At 36.8% G+C, this 18191-nt stretch overlaps 1 protein-coding gene across 1 annotated transcript; it reads left to right on the top strand.

The window, feature by feature from the left end:
* Positions 1–5471: 5471 nt before the first annotated feature.
* LOC109188288 (glucose-6-phosphate 1-dehydrogenase, chloroplastic-like) lies at positions 5472–9221 on the top strand. The gene is made up of 10 exons (XM_019338906.1): positions 5472–5935; positions 6185–6342; positions 6422–6516; positions 6603–6717; positions 6985–7190; positions 7282–7431; positions 7518–7638; positions 7822–8051; positions 8169–8369; positions 8620–9221. Exons 1-10 carry the CDS (start codon positions 5596–5598, stop codon positions 8867–8869), a joined length of 1866 nt encoding a protein of 621 aa, XP_019194451.1. The 5' UTR covers positions 5472–5595; the 3' UTR covers positions 8870–9221.
* The last annotated feature ends 8970 nt before the right edge of the window (positions 9222–18191 follow it).

The raw sequence follows: 18191 nt of genomic DNA, 5'->3' as shown, positions 1-18191 counted from the left end.
TGATCGGAGAGATAAAAACCCAGAAAGTGATGGGGAAAAATGGAGATTTTGAAAGGTGCAGTTTGGAGCGTGGAGACTGGAGAGACAGAGTGGGTTTATATAGTGTTGTTGAGGCGTCCACTCCCTGGCGTGACGAAAGGGGTTGACACATGATTTCCCCGAACTGCCCTTGGTTGGAGGGGGGGGGGGGGGGGTTAATTTGTGGCTGGCTGCAATTATTCAGTCCCTTACTAAGGGGCACCCAGATGAATTTCCCAAACTACCCTTACTCAATTCATTGGTTCGGATTAATCGGTAAATTGGTTCGGATTAATCAGTAAATAATGCAGTTGTAAGGTTGAAGAACTAACTCTTATTTAGCTTCGGATGAAATAACTAAGGGGTAGACAAATGATTTTTTCAAACTACCGTCGCTCAACTTGATAGTTTGAAATAGTAAATAAATGAACTGGTAATGTAACTACTGTAAAGTTCAAGTAATCGATGAATAATATAATGCAACTGTAAGATTGAAGAACCGACTTTTATTTAGCTCTAGATGAAGTCATATAAGGGGCAAACAAATGATTTTCCCAAACAACGTACTATATATATACCCTTGCTCAACTAGGTAGTTCGGGATAGTAAATTAAATAAATGGACAATTAATGTAACTGTAAAGTTGTAGGATTATATTGATTTTTATATGTGTGTGCCATGTTAAAAATTTTAGAATCAAATCTGAACGAAATTTAAAATAATTTTACAATGATAAAAATATAGGATATGATGCCTACAAAAGAAAAAACATACCCTGGTTATCCCTGAAGTAACGAAGGGGTAGACACATGCCCTTGCTCAAAAGTTTTGGACACTTGGCCTTTGTAGTATAGGACTTGGTAAGCCAAATTGCCAAGTCAATGGTCCAACTAAGAGGTTTCAATATAAGTACAGTAATTATTTGTATGGACCATATTCAGTTTGAAAATTAGTTTTTGATAAGGCTTAACACTGTTACATGTAATTTCCTTGTATAATTGACAAATAACTTGTATTAATTTAATTTGACAAAGAGCTAACCTTATTTTAACAACAATATAATAATAATATGTACTGTAGTACTGGATATATACAACTACACAAACATATCTACATTAGCTGTTTTATAGGTTTATCAACAATAACTAATTTATATGTATTGATACCTACTACTTTCTATATTTACATCTCTTGGTGGTTGGTAATACTAATATAATAGTACTATTTGCTTTTACTTTATTTGTTATGAGTAACTTGTTGGAGTTGTAGGATATGCATTTATCTTATTGGTGCGATATGATTAATTAGTTGAGATTTAGTGATTTGGCCCCTAAGTTGAATAGACAAATCTTCTAATATTTAGAGTTTTAAGCATCATGTATATAAGTAGTACATTTCATACTCATCAAGTGTTATATTCATATTTATTGGAAACTAGACTACAAATTAGGTCATTGTCACCTATTTGTATGATTATGAGGTCCTATACTTTGAAAACGATGTTCAAGACCACGAATGATGTAACTTTGATATTTTTGAAACATTTAGGCATTAACAAAATTGTGTCAATAATTAATACAAAGGAAGAGTCATTTTCTACATATTATTATTGATTATTTTTCACTATCACATTTGTTATTTAATCATAAGTCATAACATTAAACATTGCTGAAAATATTTAGATTATTGACTACTCAAAAGTTATCAAAAATTAAGAATTCCGGTCAAAAGCAAGTGTTTTGTCCTTTTTTTTGTATTTGAAAAGTCATTTTCGCTAATTCCGATCATCCGGAAAAGTAATTGAAATTTCTAACCACTTTTCTGGTTGTCGATTTTTTTCACACAAGGCGCATGCATGAACCTTACTTTTCCAACAACTTTTTTGAGTGGTCGGAATATCGCGTTTTTCAACAACAAAAAAAAAAAGTATAATGGCACAACTCATGAGGGTATATATGAGATGACGTGACTACAAACTATCTTAAAACCAACGAAAGTATATTTTGCTACACTTGAGATCTTACCCGCACAAAAAGAATTAGTCTAAAAAAGAAAATACAATGCACATTAACACTTGCCATAAATTACATTAAATGATACAAAATTTGATTAAAAAAGTAATAGATAAATTAATAATATCCAATAAAAATAGTTTTTTCGGTCCATCCCATATTAAAAATTGTCGATTGACCAAAACTTGGAGTACTACTAATGGATTAAAAGTAATCCAACTGCTAGGGTTTTATACTTTTATATTAGCAGCAGTAATAAAACAAGAGCATTTTAGTAATATTTGCTAGCTGGAATAAATGCAGATTATTATTATTATTATTATTATTATTATTATTATTATTATTATTATTATTATTATTATTATTATTATTATTATTATTACAAATCCTAACAACCTGTTGAAAATTTGACATTTGCTTTATTTTTTATTTTTCATATAATAATAGTAAAAATAATAATAATTATTACAACTATTTATTTTGTCGTGAGTGCGAGCTGGTGGGTTTAAAAGATTACAGAGTACAGACATATCCGAATGTAAGACGATTACTGTTGATTTTTTGTAAGACAGATTAGTGACAACTAAAGTTTAATTTATTTATAATTATAATTATTATATACATTAAAGTGCTGTTTTACCATTTAATTAGCTGTCGTCTGTCGGTTTGCGGGGGGAGTGGGAATACGACTTGGTCAAATGATTTGAGTGAGTCAATTTTCACTAATAATGATGTCATCCTATTCTGTTCATATTGCGAAATAAATGCGTCACAGTACCACCGTTTTGGGTAAATATTTGTCCAATATTTGAATTTTAAAAAATTAAGATTTTTTAAAAAAAGACAATGAAACATGAAAATGTCTTTGGAATTTAAAAATAAAAGGAAACTAAAATAGAAAAAAGTGAAATGATTTTTTTTTATATAACTAGAGAAATTTGCCGCGACTACTCAAAGGTGGGTGTACACTAGGTGAATATTGCTCTTATTAATAGTCCATAGCCCGCAAATTATAAATAAATTATAGAACAAATTGCACTTTTGGTCCTGTGAGTATTATGGTACTGATAATTTGAGTACGTGACTTTCAAAACTCCGAATTTAAACCTTTAACTATGCAATTATTGACAGATTTGGTCCTCCGGGCCAAATTGCCGGCCAATTTTAGCCGAAAAAACATAAATTGATTCAAATTGTTTTTTGACGAGGGTAAAATTGTCATTTCACTCTCTTCTTCTTCATTCTCCCCCTTCTTCTTCGTTCTTCATCCGGAAAAACATACGCTTTATTAAAGATTCAAGGTCCACTTTTGCAAGTGAAGTCACATCAGATTGCATTCTATTTTAGCCATAAGTGGTCGATTTGAAAGAACCATATGTTCCAATAGACAATGAAGCCTTAAATGATTTCCTAGATTTAAAGGAATTAGGTCTTTCTAAAACACACTGAGTTAGAAGATCTAGTGGTGTCTCTGGCCAACTCAGGCCAATCTTCTCTGTTCCACTAAGCGTTTTGGTTAATTTCTTGCCATAATGAATATTCATTTCCTCTACATTTTCTTCACTTTCTTCAGTTCTTAGGCAATTCAACCTATCCAACCTCTTTGGTGAAGAAAATTGTCTCTCAACGCACACTTTGATTGGCATGGTCAACTCATGACCACCACTGGATGCAGACACATCAGCATTGACAACAGTATCGTTGCCCGACATGGTTATATTGTTGGCTTCAACAAATTCATTACATTCTTCATTTAATGGAACAATTTCCTCCTCACCATCACTATCAAATAGTATCGTTGCCCGGATGAAGAAGAAGAAGAACGAAGAAGAAGAACGAAGAAGAAGGGGGAGAATGAAGAAGAAGAGAGTGAAATGACAATTTTACCCTCGTCAAAAAACAATTTGAACCAATTTATGTTTTTCCGGCCAAAATTGGCCGGCAATTTGGCCCAGAGGACCAAATCTATCAATAATTGCATAGTTAAAGGTTTAAATTGGGAGTTTTGAAAGTCACGTACTCAAATTGTCAATACCCTAATACTCACAGGACCAAAAGTGCAATTTGTTCATAAATTATACTAGAAAGACCTTGTGCAACGGGCTTAACCGCGAAAGAGTTGATAAGAATCGAACTTGTAACTTTTTAGAACAAGAATCATGCTTCACATACCAAATTACTTTTTTTTTTTTTTTTTTTGGTAAATGAAATTAATTTTGAAAATACTTCATAGACTTGAAATAAACATATGGTTCATTTCATTAAGTTTTTGTTTCCTAATTAAGTGCTTGAAGACAATTTATATTTTATCATAATGGATACTCGCACTAATAAAAACATTATCATTATGGTTGGTGCTATCATGTACTTTGAGTTTGATGTTTGCACAAGTGAGAGAATGAAAGGTTTTATCCTATCAAATGAAACCCAATATAAGATTTAACCCGACAATTCCAAACATGTCCATTTCATTGTGAGATAATAATGAAAGGTTCATGTTCAGTTGAGTTACCATGATTTACATCCTCCCAAATACTCTGTCGGGTCGGCGTGCGGGGGGCCCTTAGGGTTGGGATTCAGCCTTTTGGAAGAATAATGAAAGGTTTCATTAGCCTGACAATTCCAAACATGTCCCTTTCATTAGAAAATAAAACCTATTAGTGCAAACAGTGAAACAATAGGAAACCTTTGAATTGCTGCATTGATGGTCTCCAGCTATTTAAGGTCCTCTTTTTCTCACTGCTCAAAAATAAAGTCGTATATGCCATTGGAGAGTTGAGTAGATGTGAGATACAAAATCACTAATACAAGCAAGCAGTTCAGATTCAGGCAACAACAAACATCAACTAAGGCGGATCTATATATATATATATATATATATATATATATATATATATATATATATATATATATTTCATGTTATTTCATGGACATCCTCATATCACTAGCTAACTTGTTGAATCCCAGGGATATCAAGCAAATAAATACTTAGTGTGCCTCTATCACTACATATATACAACTTGATGAAGTTGATCCACGGCAAGTCTTTTTTGATCAAGATACAGCTTCATACAACTCTTTTACAAGTCTGATTATATTATTAATGATATTAAAGAAGCTATGAGAAATTTTACTCACATAATTCTTTTCTTCTCTTTTGTTAAATAGTATACGAACTGCTTTGTGAATCCGGTTCTTTGTCAGACTGTGGAGCTTAATTGGTATTTCACCCGTCTTCATCCTTCACTTTTAATGCTTTATTTGTTGATCTTTATATTTAATGAATTTTTTTCTTTCAAAAATTATTTATCCCATCAAACTTGTAATCTTGTGTTTATTTAATTTGAGGTTAAAATGATAAAATGGCGGTCAATTAATGTGCTTCGGATATAGTACAGTATCATATATAGTAATGTCTATCCACGAAAGAGGAGGAAAAATCTTGACCTCACATAAAATATCACCATTTCAAATTAAGGGCCCCAATCTTACTCTACCTCTTCTCACTTTCCTCTAACACTTCTTAGCTCATCACCAAATCTTAATCGCTATTCTTTCATGTTCTATGTATCCAATTCCAATACATTATAAAATCCATAACCATTTCACATTAACACTTGTTTTTCACGTTAATTCTTCTGTTAAAACCCAAATAGCTTCGCGCGGAGCTTGTTTCTGGATGAACAACTGCATGGCTAGGCTGTTGCAATTTAGCCCTTGTTCTTCCTCCGCATTCCACCGCGAGACGTTTTGTTATTCGAAAAAGTTCGCTGTTTTGCCGCGCAGAATCCATTCCTTGAATTGGGTCTCGGGAATTTGTGGTCAAATCCAACCAAGGAAGCATTTTGAGCTCATGTCCTCCAATGGCTACCCTCTCAATGCCGTTTCCGTGTCTCTGCAAGATGGTGAGCTTTGTTTCCTTGCACTCTTTACACCTATCATATCAATTATCGTCTGTTTTTGTTATTTGCTCAAATTGGGTATCGTTCAATTGGTTTTGTATAGCTTTATTTGATTTGGGAATTGAAGTACCATCTTTGAGTAGTTGCATAAATACTTAAAAACCGTAACTTTACTAATTGGCTTAATATGGTGCAAATATACTTAGTGCCCCAAATTTTTTTTTTAAAAAGAATGTCTGATGTTTGAAAAAGGCTCAGCTGCAATGTTGCCAGAAGAATTTCCTTTATTTGAGTTAGCAAAAGCAGAGTCCATGCTCAGCATAACTGTTGTTGGAGCTTCCGGGGACCTTGCGAAGAAGAAAATCTTTCCAGCTTTGTTTGCACTTTTTTATGAAGATTGTCTTCCAGAGGTCAAATCTTTAGTTTTCTCCCGTGTTATATACATTGGAGGCTCCGGCTACAGCTACTTATACTGCTTTTACTCTGCAGAATTTTGTCGTCTTTGGTTATGCTCGGACTAAAATGAATGATGAGGAACTACGGCACATGATCAGTACAACTTTAACTTGCAGAATTGATAAGAGGTTTGAATTTGTTATTGACATTAAACATTGTAATACTTTCACAGTTAAGGAATTGTTAATTTGGTCCATTTGATGAGAGCGTGCAGGGAGAATTGTGATGCCAAGATGGAACAGTTTCTGAAAAGATGCTTTTATCACTCCGGTCAATACAGTTCCGAGGATCATTTTGCAGAATTGGACAGAAAACTAAAAGAAAAGGAGGTACAATTTTTTTTTATTGGCAAAAGAAGTCTAGGAAGACATGGAACTAAAAATTATTTGATTAATAATCTACATTGCACTATCATTTCTATGAAGAAGGAAATGTAGAGCCAAAGACAATTTAGAAATTTTGCTTAGACCAAATAATTTGTATGATATCAACAACCACCTCTAAAATCTGATAAAAAACCAGTTTTCTCTTTTTATCTTGCTTTTCTATGATTAGTGCATTATAAAGAGTTCCTAACAATACAATTTTCTGTTTAGGGTGATAGAGTATCTAACAGGTTGTTTTACTTGTCAATACCTCCAAATATATTTGTGGATGTGGTGAAATGTGCTAGTGGTAAAGCGTCTTCAACAAGTGGTTGGACGAGGGTCATTGTTGAAAAACCATTTGGACGTGATTCTGAATCATCAAGAGAGTTGACAAGATGTCTAATGAAGTATTTAACTGAAGAGCAAATATTCCGGTATATTCAGTCCCGACTTTTTCTTTTATTGGGAAGTTTAGTGATAATGGGAAAGCTTGACTTTGTCTTTCTTTCTATTTTTTTCATTAAGAATCGACCATTACTTGGGAAAGGAGCTTGTTGAGAATCTCTCAGTTCTTCGTTTCTCAAATCTTGTTTTTGAGCCTCTCTGGTCCAGAAATTACATTCGCAATGTGCAGTTTATATTCTCTGAAGATTTTGGTACTGAGGGACGAGGAGGGTGAGGCTCGTCTGGCTACTACTGCAACTTGAATATAATAGTTAAGTTTTGAGTTTGCGATCCAGCACTCACTCCCTTGTTTACAGATACTTTGATAATTACGGGATCATCCGAGATATTATGCAAAATCATTTGCTTCAAATATTAGCATTGTTTGCAATGGAAACACCTGTCAGCTTGGATGCTGAAGATGTCCGAAATGAAAAGGTTTTCAATAGCATACAAATCATTCCTTGTTCGTACTTTTACCATATGTGTCGTCCTCGTACATATTCTACCTCTCTTGTTATCCATCCCTTTGTAATGAATGACTATAGAGTTTGAGATGTTCTGATCCTAGATGGCTTGAAAGAAATTATTGTAATTTAATGATTACCCTAATTGATTCAGGTGAAAGTTTTAAGGTCAATGAGGCCATTGCAGCTTGAAGATGTGGTTATAGGCCAGTATAAAGGCCACAGCAAGGGTCTTAAGTCCCATCCAGGATATACCGATGATCCAACCGTGCCCAAGGACAGTATTACTCCAACCTTTGCTGCTTTAGCACTCTTTATTAACAATGCCCGCTGGGATGGGGTTCCTTTCCTTATGAAAGCGGGGAAAGCTCTGCACACTAAGCGGTATGTGGATTGTCGTATTCCTAACATTGATTTTTCCAAATTTATGTCTTGTTGAGGATTCCAATGTCGAATTGTCAATAACAATTAACCTGTGTTCTTGTTCTTATGGAAATCCAGAGCAGAGATCAGGGTTCAGTTCAGACACGTTCCTGGCAATTTGTACAAAAATAACTTTGGAACTGATTTGGATAAAGCAACAAATGAGCTAGTGCTTCGCTTACAACCAGATGAAGCCATATACTTGAAAATCAACAACAAGATTCCGGGTCTCGGGATGAGACTTGACCGCAGTGACCTTAATCTGCTTTACAAAGCGAAGTAAGATTTTTCATTCAACATTTCAGTATCCCCAAAATTCAGCATACATCTGCATATGATACCTTAGTTTATGAATATAACTAGATATGATAATAGTTTATATAAGAATGTTCTTGGCCTTTTTTTAAGGTTCCAATTAATTGATCAAGAAGTGGTGTTTATCTATACAAAACAGTTTATATAAGAATGTGCTTGGTTTCTCTAATCTTTGAAAGTGGTTTACTTCATTTTCTTGATTTCTTTTGCCAAGGTATCCAACCGAAATACCAGATGCCTATGAGCGGCTCCTCTTGGACGCAATAGAAGGAGAACGAAGGCTGTTCATTAGAAGCGATGAGCTCGATGCTGCATGGGCGTTGTTTACACCTCTTTTGAAAGAGCTGGAAGAGAAGAAGATTGCACCAGAGCTGTATCCATATGGAAGTCGGGGCCCTGTTGGAGCACATTACCTCGCTGCAAAGCATAATGTCCGGTGGGGAGATCTTTCTGGTGAAGATTGATTAAATTATACGAGCTGCTGTTCTTTAGTCTCTCCCTCTCGAGTTTGGATGCCCCTCGAAGTACGTACACCTATGCCTTCTCTCACTTACTTTCTGGAGTTTCGGCTGTCACTCAAAGCATAGTCATTTGTTACAACCTTCTGGGTTGTAACAGATTCTTTTGTTTCCAACATGATTTCTGTTGTGGCCTCTTTTGATGCCCAGGAAGAATGATGTTCAGGCAGTTCTTCCCCCAGAAAATTGATTATAGGCTGTACAGTGGGTGGGAAAGAATCAATAAATTGTTGTTGGTACAAGCAAAACCAATAAATTTGTTATATGAAATCTGTATGATTGGAAGATTTGGTATTTAGACTTGTGCTTGAAGAACAACATAACTTGAATAGAACTGTATGATTTCTTTGAACTGTAATATGAAAAATCACAGATTTTCCATTGGAATCAAATTTTATTGACTTGTATGAACGTGATGATAATTAAAACATAAAGTAATAAGAATATTTAAATATAATAACTAAATTTTGTTAATTTTTTTAAAAAATAAACTTATTAGTTTATAACTAAAAATAGTAAAAAATTAATTACAAATTTTTAAAAATAATTACACACTAGTACATATTTTACTATTATATACTATATATATTGGTTCAAATGCAAACCGTGCTTTCCGTGCGGATTCATCATTAAGTATGTAAAAATGCACTATCATGAAATGCATCAATGCACCACACTTAATGGTGTATTTCTAAACACTTTGTGTTACATTTATCCGTACCTAATGATGAGTGACCTCAGAGAGAGAGAGAGAGAGAGAGAGTTAATTTCACTTTTGGTCATATGACTATTGGGGTGTTGTTAATTTCAGCTCCCAAGTTTCAAAACTGTCAATTTAGTACCGTAACTATTCAATTTTTATCAATTTCAGTGCATCCGGCCAAATTTCCGGTGAAAAGTGGCTAGAAAATTTTAATGAATAAAATCTTGAGGGCAATTTAATCATTTGCTCCTCCTCTTTTCTTCTTCTCCCGCCAAAATACCCTTCTTTCCATTGGATTCCTTAGGTTTGGTGGAATTAACAGTAGCAGTGACTCAAAATAACAAAATATCAACTGATTAAATAGTTTCCCACTGGGGTAGGTTGATCTAGACTGTTTTTTTTTTAATGCTACTAACTCTATTACACATTGTCAGGTCCGGATTTTGGGCTGTGCAAGCTGAGCTACAGCACAGGGTTCAAATTTTAGAGGGGCCCCAAATTTTAGAAGCTCAATATTTTATTTTTACCTAGTTAGTATAGTAATAAAAATTAAACGTTTTTAATTAAACCAAAAACCTAAAAGGCTTTATAAAAAAATGATAGGAACATGTATTTATTGTATTTTAACTTTGAGGTCTAATGTTCAAAACTTGTGCACATTATTATTATTATTCCATAATATGTCTATTTTTACTTGTGCGTTGCACGGAAAAGATTTGTTATAATCTTTAAATTATAACAACGAATATTATATAGTGCAATTGATGAAATGGGTTGTATCGAATGTGTTTTTTTATGTTATCCTTGCTTGAATTCGAGCAAATAATTGCCCATTATCCGTGCAGTGTGCGTGCGATGCACGGATAAATTTTTTGTGTTATATATTTTGATAATAAAATTACGGTATTTGTTTTAAACATTTTAATTTTGGTAGAGCCTTATTTATTTACTCAAACATGGCCACAAAAATTTAAAAATCGGCCCTGCACATTGTAGTATGTGTTCATCTATACTCTTTATATTTGTTGAAACACAATGAGTCAACACTGCCTCTGCCTCTACTTAGGCTCGATCTCATGACCTCCCATATGGAAGAGTCACTACATACCATCTGAATATAAGATGCTTGGTGATGTTTGGATAGCTTACTTGTTTGGTTTTTAAAATTTGGTAACATAGGCCATGGGTTTGAAGTTTGAACCCCACTAGCAACCCTTTCTTTATTTTAGCTTTTTCTACCCCTTCACAAATGGAGAGGGATTTTATTCCACCATTTTTATATCAAATTTAAATATTTTAATTTGTCATATACATTTTTGAAGGAGCTTTATTCTACTCCGCAATTTTTTTTTTTAACCTTTAAAATATTTGTGCTTTATATCACATTTTGATATTTTGTCATATACATTCTTTGAAGAGACTTTATTCTAACTTCTTTCACCCTTAATATATTTGCTTTATATCAAATTTTAATATTTTGTCATATACATTTTTGAATTCATTTGAACTACTCTCACACAGTCACACTCTAAAAAAAATTCAGAGCGTCATGGCACTAGTAGTATTTTTTATCAGGTAAAAACGACTATTCCTTTCACAAACATAATGTGACTTCTTGGTACATGGTGCCATACTTTGAATACTTCAAAGTATTGATCCTTGCACTCATAGGATGCATGCATGTGCCATATTTGAATACTTCAAAGTGTTGATCATAGATGCATAACTATTCTAATTTTCTTGCTTATAATTGACCACATGAGTCATGAGTGAGAGGTTGATTATATTGATTGATCCTCATTGATCATGACAGCCCTGTCACCTCATCAACAGAAGGTGTTTTAAAAATTATCTTCTTCATTTGATTAAAAAAATTATTTAAAATTGCCCTATTTATCACCAAATCACTCCTCATTTGAAAATAGTTTATGTGGAACCATAATTAATGCCAAATTAGTGTTCCATAATATGCTAAATAGGTAGCATTTAAACTCAATTACATTATTCACTCAATTTATAAACTTATTTTACATTTTTTTTCAATATACAATGGTAGAACAACGTTAGTTAATAAAAAAAAATTTATACAAAAATTTTAAACACAAGAAATATACCAAAATACATTCCAAGTCTAAAAGGAATACTTACAAATTTATTTCACTTTTGATTTATCAATTATAGTGATATTTTTCATTTTTGACCATTGATTTTGATCTGTTTCATTTTTTAATTCCCAACTGTTAAAGGCTTCACTCTTTCACTTTTAATCTAAAATGTTCAAAATGCTCTTGATTGTAGTAGTGTGAGATTTGGCAAAATTTTCAGTCATTTTAAGTATTTAGGACTAGTTAAATATATGGAGTATAATACTTGTAAAAGTCAATAATGACTAACTATGGGACAAATTAATGTTGAGAATTAAAAGTGAAAATATCACTATAGTCTACAAATCTTCAAAACGAGCTTAATTGAGAAGGTGTTGGCAAAAATTAAGTCGATCTAATTTTGAGATTCAACACTAAATTGTACATTTATGCGAACTATGAGCTTAACCCAAACACAAACACCTCAATGTTCATGACAGAAAAATTAAACCCTTACCTTACCACTAAAGTAAATCTTAAATGAGACTTTTCATAAACTAAATCTATGCTTTGGGATAGAATTAACAAATAATACTTCTTCTCCCCAAAAGAATTTCCAACCCCAATTCAAGGCCCCCAACATCCCGACTTAACAGAGCATTTAGAAGGATGTAATGGTGACTCAATGACTCGACAGATTGGGCCTGACTTTTCATTTAGAATTAACAAATACTTCCATCTTTTACATCAAGAGGGAGAAAGAGAAGAAGACAAAACATACATACTAAAGGAAATAAGGAATGCAGACCAAACTTTTCCAAGTCCTCATAGTCATACTTTAACCCAATATTGGCACTACCTCTGTTTATTGATGCAGAAAGAGGTTTATGTCCTCTAGTGGCTACATTAGTTGTTGCTGTCCCATCTTTGAAAATTTCTTTGCAATATTTCTACATTGACTAAGGAATCGTGTGTCCACTTTCTTTCTTTCCTCATTTACTTGGAAATTTCTAATCTGTTGAGCTCTTGTTTCTTACACGTACTGTTTGGTATATGAAATTTTTATTCATTTCCTACCTAAATCCCTTTATTTTTAAAATTGCATTATTTACTTAGAGCATTTCCAATTAAAGAGAAAGAGTGAAAAAAAAAAAGAGAAAAACATTTACTTAGAGCACATCCACAGGTAATGACTATAGATTGTTCTTGTCATTCCAAAGAAATTATTAATCCAACATAAATATTACTCATACTCACTTTTTATTTTATTTTTTATTTTAACATTACAAGAAAATACAGAAATATATATCAATTAAATACTTGTGATTTTTTTTTTAAATCAATTGATAAATTTGATTTATATATAGGCTCACCCAAGAAAATAAATAAATAAATAAATACAGGCCCGTACAGGGTGAGGTACATGGCAATCATTATTGTGTGAACTATATTATCAAATAATGTAAATTCAGTGCACAAATAATATATTTTTAATATATTAAAATGATTGTATTCAAGAAAAGTACATTATTTAAGTAATGAAAGTATATTATTTTGTATAATTTACTTTACTACACAAATAATATACTTTTAATATATTAAAAATATATTTTTTATTATGATCACACAATCATTTACCCTCACATGGCATAGTATAATTGAATAAATAAAGTCACTTTTTTATTATTTTATTTTGTTTCATGCATCTTAGATATTGATGATCATGACAGTCCTTTCACCTCATGTATTCAACTTGTTCATCACACTATTAAGCAAAATATCTTTAGTTTATCATTCTAATTTTCTCATATGTCCCACTTCATTGGAGTGCTCCACTGCACCAAACAACAAGGTAATTGGACTATTGACAAATAATGAAAAAAAAAAAAAAAACAAAAAACAAAAAACAAAAAACAAAAACAAAAACAAAAAAAAAAAAACAAAAAACAAAAAACAAAAAACAAAAAACAAAAACAAAAAACAAAAAAAAAAACAAAAAACAAAAAACAAAAAAACGTTTTGAAAAAGTAAAAGTAAACGTAAATTTTATTTTTTTACCATCACCTACTCTCCAATCTCGAACGTGGTGCACGATGGTAAAAACTTGGACTTCAATTCCAGAGAATGGAGATGCTAGCATGGGAAATAGAAAACATGACTAAAGTAATAAAATTGTCAGGAAAACCAAATTCGCGAGGAGTAAATTCAAAGAATCCCCAATCGAGGTTATCATACGCTTTCCTAAAAAAAAAATTACGTTTACGTTTACTTTTAATCTAGAAAGCAAAATATATTTCATTTTCGCTATTGTGAATTCAACTTGCAATCCTTACAATAAAATAATGAGTAAAAAATTTGTGTGAGACGGGTTCATGTATTCTTGTTCATGAGATGAATTATGTCAAAATGAAATATAATACGGAGTACTAAATAATGAATAAAATATTTATTACTTATATGAAAAAATATAATACTTTTGATGACAAATATAATACTTTTACATTTTAATGTAAAAATATTATATTTTTCATCAAAAGTATTACATTTTCTACATAAGCGTAACAATTACTTATAAGAAAAAGGGAAAAGGGTCAAATAGACCCTTTAACTTTTGATGAAAAAGCAATTAGGCCCTCAAACATTAAAAAGGTTCAATTACACCCTTGAACTCTTTAAAGTTGTGCAATTAGACCTATTTACAGGTAATGAACAGGTTAGCAAGTAAAAAAATTAAAAAAAAATGTATTTTATTTTATTTTATTTTTTTCGCCGGCGACGAACACGTCGCCGCCGACGGATCTGGAAAGAGGCTCCGTCGCCTCCTTCCAGGCTGGAAGGAGGCGACGACGGTTGCCTCCTCCCTGACTGGAAAGAGGAGGCAAACGTCACCTCCTTCCAGTCTGGAAGGAGGCAACGGCCGCCTCCTTCCAGACCGGAAGGAGGCAACGACCGCCACCTTCCAGATCGGAAGGAGGCTGGAGGCGGCAACGTTGCCTCCTTCCAGTCTGGAAGGAGGAGGCCGCCGGCGTCATCTCCTCCTTCTAGTCTGGAAGGAGGCGGGCGTTGCCTCCTTCCAGACTGGAAGGAGGTGACGTTTGCCTCCTCCTTCCAGTCTGGGAGGAGGCAGCCGCCGTTGCCTCCTTCCAGCCTGGAAGGAGGCGATGGAGCCTCTTTCCAGATCCGTCGGCGGCGACGTGTTCGTCGCCGGCGGAAAAAATAAAATAAAATAAAATAAAATTTTTTTTAATTTTTTTACCTGCTAACCTGTTCATTGCCTGTAAATAGGTCTAATTGCACAACTTTAAAGAGTTCAAGGGTGTAATTGAACTTTTTTAATGTTTGAGGGCCTAATTGCTTTTTCATCAAAAGTTAAAGGGTCTTTTTGACCCTTTTCCCTAAGAAAAAATATAAGCTTTACAATTACGCACCTTAAACTTTCAACAATACGCAAAATTATTATAATGCCATCACTTTTTTTTTTTTTTTTTTAAATCTTCATTCTAAAGTGTTGATTTGTCAAGATCTATGACTATGATTAATTCGCATGTTTCACCTGGGAGATTGAGCTTTCGCACTTGATCCCTTATTTATATATATATATATATATATATATATATATATATATATATATATATATATATATATATATATATGATACTGCTAATTCTACGTAAGCAATATAAATAACACAAGACCAATTAAAGCGGGTAAAGTCTTTATTGACCAAGGTAGAGTTCCTAAGTACAATCTACTTGGTTGCTCTGAGTACCGACTGAATGCGATCGGGATTCTCTAATAACAACCTATCGATCGTCCAAAAGTCCCCTACACTGTAGCTACTGTGGGCATTTATAGCCGCTGTGCCAGAGACAAGATCCCAGCTGCTCGGCATGTCTTCCACGTAGCTACCACGTGCCATCCTCCTGGGTGCCCTGCCTGTCGATGTAAAGAGCCGCCACGTGTCTTTAATCAGCTCTCTCGCCGAAGGACTACCGCTCGGGGTTGACACCCTCGCTCGGGCGACTCCCGGTCGGTTCCCGACCGGGTTCTTCTCAAGGAGCCCGACCTGTTACCTGCAAAGACAAGGAGAAAGAGGCAAAGACTCCTCGGTCGTGGTGAAGCTATGTCGGTCGGGATATTCCCTACCAAGAGCCCCCCAGCCCGGGCCTTTTTGATCAGTCGGGAAAAAACGGGACGGGATGAAGAAGCCCAACCGTCAGGCATTAGACCGACCGGCCAGCTGTCATTCCCCCCTATGCCACGTGTCGGCCTCCGCCGGCCTTGGCGATCCCATCCGTCGCCTCGGATTCAGCGCGGGTCGTGTCAGGCAAGTTGGCCCATTTCCCGCCTAAATGTCCTCCTATAAATTGGCCCTTGAGGCCCTCATTTGAACTTTCCTCACTCTTTCGCATCAGTCGGTAACCTCAGAGAGTCCCGAGCAGAGCAGCTTTAGCAAGGCAGTCGAACAGGCAAACTTCAACTTTCAAGCTTCAAACTTCGACCTCCCTCCAATCGGTAAGCTCTCAACCCTCCTCTTTACCTTAGGCTCTCATTTATAGGTAGAACTGCTAGGTCAACTAACTGTCCCGGACGTCTCAAGTCCCTACTAACTCCGACCGACCTTTAGGTAGATCAGTATGACGGACTCAGACAGTTAAAACGCCTCGATTGCTGATTACGACGAGGAGGTCGAGCACATCAGCGACGAGGAGGTGGACATTATGTCCTACACCCCGGACGCCAGTCCCCGAGCGACGCCAGCCCCCGAGCAAGCCGCCGAGCGAGACAACGCATCAAGCTCCTCTGGATCGTCAAGCTCAAGTTCGAGCGGATCGGGGAGCTCCAGCGAAGAAGAGGAAGAGAGGACCACGTCAAGCGGGCGAGGTTCTCCAACCGGGGGCGTTAGGGAAACGCCCACCCGGGTGGTTGGGGACCACCCGGAAGCTGCTCCTCGAGGGGGTGATCGAGAAAATACCCCCGAACAGACCGAAGAAGACCCGGCCGGGCCGGCCGCACCAGCTGTCGAGCTTGAATTCTTGAACAGCGAAAGCGTCGAGCAAGAAATGAGCCTGCTGTCCAAAGGCGAGGCGGCTCGCATTGCCGAGATGCTCCGGGGTCGGGCAGAATTCGACACGAGCCGGCAGCTGGGAAACGTAGTTGACAGGCATCGGGGCAGGTGGATCGGGATGCACTACGACTCCCTGACGGCCCCGATCGCCGTTCCCTTCACCCCCCTCCAGAACGCCTTCTTGGCCTATTACCGAGTCGTCCCGGCCCAGATCTGCCCGAACGCACATCGGATCCTGGCCTGCTTCCCACAGATATGCGCTCGGCACGAGGCCGAGTGCACGATGGAGTTGTTTAACTTCATCTACCAAATCAAGGTTCTCCCGAGCCGCTACGGGGGTGGTTTCCTGATGCTGCAGTCCCGAACGGATAGGTGCTCGATCAGAGGCTTGCCCGGGAACAACAAGGGGTGGAAAAACAGGATTTTCTCCCTCAAGTACGAGCCCTGGGTCTTCCCGGTCGATCGCGTCTGGAGCACACATTTCCGGAAACAAGTGGTGCCAGACGAGACTCAGGCGCTCAAGGACACGGTTGCTCGGATCTCGAGCGAGATTCATGAGTACACCATCTTCCGGACGGCTGACAGTCTCGCAGCTGCCATGCTCCCGCCCCCCACGTACGAGCTGCCGGAGAAGTATCTGCCCGTTCCGATGGGCGTGACGGTCGCCAAGCCGTCAAAACGAAAGAAGAAAGGTTTGGCACGAGCTACTTCTCTCGACCGGGTTTATTACCTCGATCTTAACTAACTTTCTTGCGTTGCAGGTATGGCTGAGTTCGGTGATGAAGACACCGCCCTTCCCCCACCCGTCAAGATCTCGCTCGGCGGGAAGAAGAAGGCCAAAACCAAGGCGGCCGGGGAGAAAGAGATCCCATCGGCCCGACCTCTGAGCGCCTCGACCGTGACGACGGGCGAGGGCTTCATCGTGGAGCAGCCGGACGTTTTAGTCACTCGGGTGGAGGTCGCCCGGGGCAAGGAGAAGGTCGCCGATCAGGGCGCGACCGAGGTGGGCGGCCTGAAGCGCCGCCGTGAACAGCACAGCCCGACCCCTTCGGCCGGGCGGGAGAGGGAGCCTACATCCGTGCTGGCACGGATCGGCAATGCCGCGCCAGCCCGAGCGGACCTGGGGAAGATGACCCCGACCCAGGTCGCTGAGCGGATCGGCTACGATCTTGCTGAGGTAAGTCCCCACTTTTAATCTCTCTTTGCCCAAGTATCGTTGATCGGGCTAATCTTGAATATCCATTTTTGCCTTGCAGATCTCCCGAGCGACCCAACTCCTTCAGGGTCAAGCTATGCTGGCCGAGGAGGCCGATCACCACAAGAAGACGGCCGCTCGCCGTCTGAAGGAGATCAAGGAACTCCAGGCCGAGCTGGAGAAAACGCAGAAGGCCCTGAAGAAGGGTGACGAGGAGC

This window comes from Ipomoea nil, unplaced genomic scaffold, assembly GCF_001879475.1.
Source record: "Ipomoea nil cultivar Tokyo-kokei standard unplaced genomic scaffold, Asagao_1.1 scaffold1421, whole genome shotgun sequence".
Taxonomy (NCBI): Eukaryota; Viridiplantae; Streptophyta; class Magnoliopsida; order Solanales; family Convolvulaceae; genus Ipomoea; species Ipomoea nil.
Note: the sequence above shows the minus strand (reverse complement) of the source record. Positions and strands in the feature narration are given on the sequence as shown.